At 36.2% G+C, this 9,045-nt stretch overlaps 1 protein-coding gene across 2 annotated transcripts; it reads right to left on the bottom strand.

The window, feature by feature from the left end:
- Nucleotides 1-3,655: 3,655 nt before the first annotated feature.
- Nucleotides 3,656-8,661, bottom strand: LOC132312797 (metal-nicotianamine transporter YSL3-like). Of its 2 annotated transcripts, XM_059811303.1 has the most exons (9): nucleotides 8,350-8,661; nucleotides 7,994-8,221; nucleotides 7,452-7,836; nucleotides 7,177-7,349; nucleotides 6,871-6,968; nucleotides 6,643-6,777; nucleotides 6,352-6,541; nucleotides 5,177-5,288; nucleotides 3,656-4,832 (listed from the first exon to the last, which is right to left on the bottom strand). In XM_059811303.1, exons 3-9 carry the CDS (start codon nucleotides 7,807-7,809, stop codon nucleotides 3,898-3,900), a joined length of 2,001 nt encoding a protein of 666 aa, XP_059667286.1. In that variant the 5' UTR covers nucleotides 7,810-7,836; nucleotides 7,994-8,221; nucleotides 8,350-8,661; the 3' UTR covers nucleotides 3,656-3,897. The 2 variants fall into 2 exon arrangements, with proteins under 2 accessions (XP_059667286.1, XP_059667285.1); XM_059811302.1 differs by having other exon boundaries at nucleotides 7,994-8,661.
- Nucleotides 8,662-9,045: the final 384 nt, after the last annotated feature.

Genomic DNA, 9,045 nt, shown 5'->3' with positions numbered 1-9,045 from the left:
CTCAGTTCATGGGTGTAAGGTTTTGAGGTCGTGTATTAGCGAACGATATATATATAAGGGTCCATGATGCATTGCCACTAGAAATCAAGATATTGGAATTGGACTTATCAATCAATTCATAACCTTTTGAGCAAGTAATTTGAAGCCGCCCATTCTCTCCTCCATTCAAAGAATCAATCGAAGTGATTTTGAAGCCCTAATTGAAGGTAATTCGTTGCCCTATTTGAAGGTAATTTTGTGTCCTAATTGAATTTAATTTGTTGCCTTAATTGAAATATCTTAACCAAATCCTAATTGGAAAGTCTTACCTAAGCCCTAATTGGAATTTCTTTGAGGGTTAAAAAAAATGGGTAATTACACTGATCTCCTCTGAAGTTTCGTCAAACTACACTAACATCCCTTTTGTTTGCCAAATAACAATAACCTCTCCTATCAGAACATTTGGATGGATGGCGTAAATTGTTATATTGGAATTACATTTCTATCTTTATTATATCTATACTGTATTTTATTACAAACTCAATGGAATTTGAAAAGACAAAAAGGCTCAAAACCTATCCTTCAGCCTCAACACAAGCCACTGCCTGTAACAAAAAACACAAGCAAACTCTATCGGAATCAATGGAGCTAACAGTTGGTTCGTCTTGCTTGGAGCTCGCCGATATGAACTTGAGGTTGTTCATAATACTCTAGAGGTCTATAGGCATGAGGTTGTGCATTAAAGAATGCGATTCTCTGCCCATTTACTCCCTACCGCCTATAATGGACTTTGAACAAACCTATTGATTTTACACCAACCCAGAAAATGTGAAGGCAGGAAGTGATTTCTGGTCTCTAGTACACCAAGCTATAGATTTTACCAGCAGATCAGAGGGCACATTTAATATCCTATAATTAATTGATTGCATGTTCTTCCTGAAAGTATAATTATACGTTGAAGATAACAAGGGCAAACTAATAATTTGAATGTGATATTGAACACTACCATATTTCTAATTTTCATCAATAATCAGAAGTTCGACTAAAGTGGCGGTATTGCATTAAATCATTTCATCTATGAGACTATAGACCATATGGATTTCGCTGATATGAACTTGAGGCCGTTCACAATACTCTACTCTCTTTCCGATATGAACTTGAGAGAGAAAGAGATTGGAGAGAGAATTTTGAGGAGAGTGGAGAAATAATTATGAGGGTACTTTAGACATTATAGTTAATTTATTTACATATGTAGAATGGGAATTTGAAAATAAAAAATTGATGACATCATTATTTTTGGTTAGTAACCGTATTTTCTGTTAATGAAGGGGAGGTCTTTGTTATACGTATACAAACCTCGAAGAAGGTTATTATTATTTAGCAAATAAGAGGAGAGGTCAGTGTAGTTTGACAAAACCTCAAGGGAGGTCATTATAATTATCCCTAAAAAAAAATGTAATGGCTTAGAGATTTATAACATATTATGTGATTTTTTTCCCTAATCGTAAATACAATATCAACCTTAGTTTCCATCCATAACCACCATCGAATTATTATTATTATGAGTTGGTTTTTAATGTTTTTTATTGAAATTAAATGTTGTTTTGATTTGTAGATTTCAATCCAAGAATGCCTTCTTCAAGCAATCAATATGAGGGTCTTGATCCGAGGTATACCAATGCTAAATGTGATTGTGGAAAATCAGCTGTAATTCTGGTAACAAGGTCCGATGTAAACGCAGTCGTTTAACCAACATATTTGCACATCAAAATGCCGTTGTTTTGTATATGATTGCTTAAATGTCACCAAGGTTATTTCTATAATTTGTAAAAGTATCGATTTTTGCTTTTAAAAATAAATGAGTATATCAGAAGGTTAATTTCGTCATTTAATCATAACTTAATGGTTAAGTAACAGAATTGGGGCAATGGGATCAAATTTTATACTGTTGGGGGTTTTCTAAAATAGGTTGGGGTATATGATCAAAAACTAAAAATAGTGGGGGTTTTGTGAAACTAGCCCTTTTTTTTCTTTTTCTTTTTTAAGAAAGTAGGCACAAATTAAAACGCAAGGAGTCATCGCGCACAAAACATATATTGTTAGAGTATTTTGTGTACTTAATCTAAAAGAAGTTAAGAGATACGAATTAAGTCACATAAAGCAAGAGTGGAATTGAGAGAAAATTCGAGAGCACGAGCGCGAAAACAAAAAAATTAAGTCACAAATAGAGAGAATAAGAGTAAGAGTGAAAGCGCGCTCAGAGCGTGAAAGTGACAGCTCTTAAAAAAAATTATGTGACTTAGGATACAAAATGAAGTTGGACAAATATCAAAGGCATTTCTCCAATTATGAATGTTCAAAAGAACTGATATAATATAAGGATTCAAAAATTAAGGGGATACTTATGTATACTTGCACTTTAGCCGGTTGTTTAAACAAGGAAAATACTTTAGGCCTAAAAATGAAGTTCAAGAGAAATGCTTGACATAATTTTGAAGGGTTGAATAAAAGACAATTGTGTCAATTAATTTTTGTTTAAAAAATCAGGTGGAGTAGTACAAGTGATTAAAAGTGGAGGGCAAGTATCATTTTTCAAAATTCAAATATATTTTGATAACTTCTAGCTCAATTCTGATTTAATTAAGATTCAAAAACTTATATTATATGTCACTACTTAGTGAGTTCACGATTTCATTCTATCGAAGAAATTTACAATAATACGATTCATTTGAATTCACCTAAATGCATCTATGGAAAAGTCTTGTTCGACAAGCAAGAGGTGGAATACCACAAAGAGAAAGTGCACCTAATAAAAAAGAAATTTTTGTGATTGGTACATGTTTTGTTAAACCCCCCATAAGAATCATATTCTGACTTTTATTCAGAGAAAGTTCATGCAATGGTGCAGTACATTTACCTCATTATCTACCTTTTATTTTATTATTATTTGTTTGAGCTATGCATATTACAAATGGGTATAGCTGTTTGAGGAAAAGAGAAAAGTGACCAAAAAGCATATAGGGTTATCCAAATGTGGACAATACAATGGATTATCACTGATGGGACTTTGATACTCTACTTTTCATCCATACCATCCCCCTTTCTTTACTTTATGAAAATGCACTCCACTTCCTTTCTCACCTGGATGTTCTATATATTTGATGCTCTAAGTGCCTTAATATATCGGACTACAAGAGAGTACTAAGGTCGACCATCCGTAAGAAATTTGGTCCTTTATCACTATGAATGGAGTGTGACTTGTAAGAAAGTTGGTCCATTGTCACTATGAATGGAGTTTGACCCGTAAGAAATTTGGTCCTTTGTCACTATGAATGGAGTTTGAACCTGAAAACTACTTCAATTCTGTGTTTTTTTTTTCAGAGGAAGGTAATATGATTTTAAATGGTAAATAGCCTCTATGGACTTCTTGTGTTTCTCATAGATGGATTTTTGTTGGATGTGAGAATTTTGAGGCCTATGAGCAGAAGACGAGAACAGATAATATTACAAGTTACTGATTTGCCTGTGAAAAGCATGTGACATTTCCATGAGATCTCCCAAGATTACTCCATTTATTTTTTCAAATTCTTTCATAAGAAAATGAGTGCAATAAATTTAGTAGCAGAACACACTGTTTGGTTCTCTTCCTCTCATTTGAGGAGAGATTTGGAGAGAGTTAAGAATAATAGTATAAGAACTTTACATATGTTAATACATTTTTATCTAATTTTTCCTCACTTTCTCTTCTTAAACTTCCATCAGGTACAAGCACTTGGTAGAAGGTATTACACTTGCATAAACTGCAAAATTGATTAAGCATGCATCTACTAGTTTCCTGCACCCATATACAATTCTTCATTTTTTTTTTCTTCCCATGATCTCTCTTCTATCCCCACCAAAAAAAAAACCCGTAATTTATTAGGCTTTCTTGCTAGGCAAGAAGTTCATGCAGATTGGAGGATTGATCTTGGCCAAGGCAAGGATTGATGAAGGGAGAATCCACAACCCATCTCCACAAATCAAACCTGATGCAACTGCAGGAACCATCAAACCAGCCTTCTTGCTATTGAGCTTGTGCCACACAAATACAATCAAACTCCCCACGCACATATCAATTGCAAAGTAAGCCCCAACTAGGAAAGGTACAGCCATAGCCATTGGAAGTGGAATCCATTTTCCAACCTTCTTTGGGGAAACGTCTCTCACCAAGTTGGCTGCTATAGCAAAAGCAAAAAACCCGTAACAGAGCTGCAAGCAATGCTCAGGCAGGGCAGAGAAACCTTCGACACCTAGAATTGCCATGTTTCTATATATGAGGGCGTAAGGAGCTTTGTATTCCCCATCTGGATTCCCAACATCAAAAGCCCGGTAGAATAGAAAGAATGTGAGAGGAGCTACCACGCAGCCTATGGCCGTCCCAATGGCCTGGCTAACAAGCATGGATCGAGGGGAAGTGAGAGTGAGATGGCCCGTTTTAAAATCGTGCATCAAGTCAGAGGATATGGAAACAATAGATTTAATCAAACCACATCCGACTAGTCCTGCAACTACACCAGAATCCTTCCCAGCCAATGCAGCAAGCACAAAGAGGGCCACTTTTCCATAGTTATAGGCCATATTCATGTCAGTTAGACCGGCACCATATGCATTACAGAAACTAAGAGAAGGTGCAAGAATGTAGGCAACGACAACATAATACCACTTCAGCTCGGGAAACATGAGGGGGATCACAATTACAGAAATAATGGAGAAGAACGTGTACCCTGTACACGCCACCCATAAAGGAATGCTCTCTCTTACAAACACTTCATTTCGTTTAAGATCATCAAGGGGCTGATTCTTGTCATCTGAAACTGCAGTAAGGAGAGAAACATGTTAGTAAAGTTTTAAATGTTGTGACCCTGAGAAACAGGTGTTGCCCCTCTCTAGTTTAGCGCTTCTGTAGTTGACCAAACACCACAAACATATTAACATCATGTCAAAATCATGGTATGATGAAGCAGGACCACCACTTCATTTAAAAAGAGGATTAAATGGTAAAGTGCTGACTCTTTTTCTTTTTCTTTTTCTTTATTGATGAGTTGACACCAGCACTTTCTGCACCATCAGAAAAGGAAAGATATGACTGGTGGGTGGTGATGCACTAACTGGAGAGGCGGCACACCAAGAAAACACAGTGCAGAGTTGGCAAATTTACTTGTTTTGGGGTTCTTCTTCAATCTAGTATACATGCTTCTGCCAGTGAAATAAAGTATTTTGAGAAAATTGTAGAGCCCATCTCCTAGGAGAAGAGCAATGGCAATAAAAACCTGCAGCAACACAAGTAAATGATAAGATTGTTTTCTCTGAGTGTGTTTGGATATATATACATGGGAAAAAAATAAAAAGGATAACATTAGTTCGGATAGAAAAGAATTCCTCATATTTAGATAACTAAAGAAGGAAAAGAAAAAAACCTTAACTGATAGCCAAACACTAGTCTAAAAGGTTAGCAAACCCCTGTTCTAATTTCTCTCCTATCCATTTCCTTTGTCTCCTTATTTTAAAACCAAATACGAAAATAAGTTGTCCCTCCTCCTCCTTGCCTTTTTTCTGTTTTCAACTCCTTCAATCCAAACATGCTTTAAATTTTAGACTCCAATTTGCGTACAAATGCTGATGGACAAGGAAGCACGGACACTTTTACAAAGGAGCCGTACCCGTGTCGGACACCGACACTCCTCGAATACGTGTTCTACACTTCATATACGTGTCCATAAATAAAACTTAATTTTATTATTTCGGACACTTCGCCGACACTTTCCGGACACTTTTCCGACACTTCTCGGACATTTCTAACACAAGTCTATCCAGTAATCTTGAAAATAATATGAATACCAGTATGACAAAGTAGTGAAATAATAGTATATATGATATAAAACTGATTACAATGACATAATTTCATTTTCTAATTCACTTTAGAGCAACTCTTAGTATAAAAATTATAAATGAATTAAAGTTTTATAATACTATTACTGAATAGACGTATAATAATAATAATTTATATTATGTAGCCGTGTCTACGTCGTACTCGTATCTTATTTTTTTTTAATTTCACGTGCCGACGTATCTGTGTCATATCGTGTTCGTGTCCCGTGTTCGTATCCGTGCTACTTAGCTGATGATTAAAGATAGTCTCTGACTTAAGGAAAAGAAAATTAGATGCCTTACCACCAAAGGTTGTATCCTAGTGGTATCATCTCCTCTAGCTTCCAAAGTGGAAGGTAAGTATTCGAGTCCTTGTAGGGACAAACGGGCATGAGTTTCTTGCCAATGAAAAAGTAGAAATAAATTTAAAAAAAAAAAAAAAAAATAGATGCCTTATTCCCAGACCTTGTAACCATTTAGACTCTTCATACTGCTTTCTGGTAAAGCTTTCGGGAACCAATCTCCTTTACGATCACCAATCAGCGGCCACATTATTCCCCAAGAGAGCACAGCGCCAAGAAGCAAAGACAAGTTCACAAGATGGGAACAGATCATCCCTGCTCCAATGTAAGTCATACTGAAATCAAAGTAAAATCTGCAAAATTCAATTACTTATATCAATTGTAGCATTGTAAGATTATAGGATCAATCACATGTAAAAAATAAATGCGCTAATAATAAACAAAGATTACACACGTTTGTGTCCATGCTTTCAGCCCAAATGTAGGAAATTGAGAGAATCCACATTTTTCTCCCCCAGAATAGAACCACTGAAAGAAACCCCACAGGAAACTAATCGAGAAGACTCTCAAGAACCCGTTAACCTGCTTCCTGTAAAAAGGATCATGACATGTTTGAGTTCCACACTCGATTATATTTTGTTTGAGTTTGAAAAGGAAAATTTTCATAAAAATAGATGCATACTTGGCCATATTGTCTCCTTTAGGTGTATGGAAACCATTAATGAGAACCGCGGTAGCAGTTCCACTAGGATAAGTTAATTTGTAGTCTATTATCATAATCTGCGGAAGAGCAACAAATGCATGAATGAACAAACAACTAAAGTTCCGTAAACAAAAGGCCCAACGAAATTCAAGATCATTGTAATATGCATATTTTTGCTCAAATGATCAATTATAGCTCGACCAATTCATGTATAATCTACCTCCAAGTCAATGAAACAAACCATTGATATTACATACTCGTGAAACTATTAAGAAGGAAAGGTACCTTTCTTAGAGGAACCAAGGCCAACAGTCCAACAAAGCTAACTACGAAAAGAAAACCAGTCATCCAACCAATCCCGGGTTCCTTGTAGGTCCCGGGTGAATTCCCCTGTGTATCAACCCCTGCCTGCTCATATGTCTTCTTATTCAATCCCAACAGATAAGAACCAAAACCACCTATAATACCATAATCAATTTAGATATAAATAAATGAACAAATTGAATTTAACAAAAAGAACTACAATTTACTGCAAAATTAACAAGATGAAGGTCTCTAACCTCCCACAGCAATGCTATAACATGCAACTGCACAAGTCTGGATTATCGTATTCTCTTGTCGTGTGAATGGAGCGCAGGCAATCCCAGCCTTCTTTAGCAGCTTCGTCCATGACCGGAGGAGCACGAAGGCCAGAAGAGCAGCTGAGACATTGAGATTAGGGACGAGACCGGTTGTGAGATTGAGCTTCATCACTATCACACTGTAAATGACTCCAATCACTAAACTGGCTACAATTCCACGAAACGTAATCTGTTTTGTCCATGGAGTAATTCTCTTTATGTCCTCCTGCTCCTGTTGTACCTCCTCCATGTCCTCTCTCTCAATTTCATTCGATTCTTCCATGTTCATGTTCCCCATTTCAATGATCCAAGTGCTCACCCTCGTCTAATTCAATCATCAAATAACATTTTAAGACACCCAATAAGTAAAAGTTTATTTATATATAGAGAGACAGAGACGGAGACAGAGACAGGGACAGAGACATATATATTCATGTTTATGCAATGATTTTAAATAAACAAACTAGTAAAAGTGACCTTACCTCAGCAGTATGCAATTTCTCTTTGGCAAAAGATGATCAGAAACCTGGAACAGCTTACAGTGCCTCAAAATTGACAATTTTTCAATAAAAAAGAAATGCCCAAATGGGTATTTGTCACCACCTTGAATTCATTCACCCGAAAATCTCCATAAATTGGCACGAAAAACCTTTATCAGCACCAAATCAGCAAATGGGTTATCTGCATTCACTCAACCCTCAATTGGGTCTCTGAATTAAATCACAAAAAATGGGTATGAGATACCACAGTGAAAAACTGAAAATCATATATATCTAACCACACAAAAGCAGTACACTGCCTAATTAAGCTGTAATAACCCAAATTTATAGGTAATGACCTATATGGAAGGTATTACTCCATCATGTACTACTGCCCAAGGCAGTACAAACAGAATTAAGCGTTGTAGTACACACTAATCAGTAATCATATCCCCAACTATTCCCACTAGAGATAGGAATGGATGGGAGGCTTGAAATGCATACGCACTTCTTGTTGACTCTCTCTCTCTACTCTCTCTCTCTCTAAAAAGTAAATATGATACCAAAATACAAAATGGGTTGTGATGTAATGGAATGGAAGGTTTATTTTGGTTGTACTAGTAGAGATTGATTGGGGGATTCCCAAATGAGTGTAGCGTTGAGGCGTGTGGTGTAAACATGGCGCATCAAAGAGGAATCTCATCCAAGTTAAGAGAGAGAGAGATTATGGTACAGCTGACAATAGGGGGCCTTAAAAGTTGACGAAAAAGTACCTTTAATCCAACGGCGCACAATGTGATGGCTGATTCTACGCGCTTTCTCTGCCTATATCTTTGATTTTTGTTAAGTGGGGTGTTAACATCAACCCACTATGATTGCTACGTGTAGTCAACGCTCTGCAACGGAGCTTTGGTTTTTGTGCTTTGAATTGTCTTTGTTTACATTTAACCGTTGTCTTGAAGTCATAGATGAAGATAAAATGATGTCATATATATAATTTTCTTTTTTATTTTATTTTATTTTATTTTTTGGGGTAAGATTTAGCAAAACTAAGG

Source organism: Cornus florida, unplaced genomic scaffold (assembly GCF_030987335.1).
Source record: "Cornus florida cultivar Cherokee Brave unplaced genomic scaffold, ASM3098733v1 CherokeeBrave_3.0.0_Hap2_Chr06, whole genome shotgun sequence".
Classification (NCBI taxonomy): Eukaryota; Viridiplantae; Streptophyta; class Magnoliopsida; order Cornales; family Cornaceae; genus Cornus; species Cornus florida.
The sequence above is the reverse complement of the archived record's forward strand: the minus strand, read 5'-3'. Positions and strand labels throughout refer to the sequence as shown.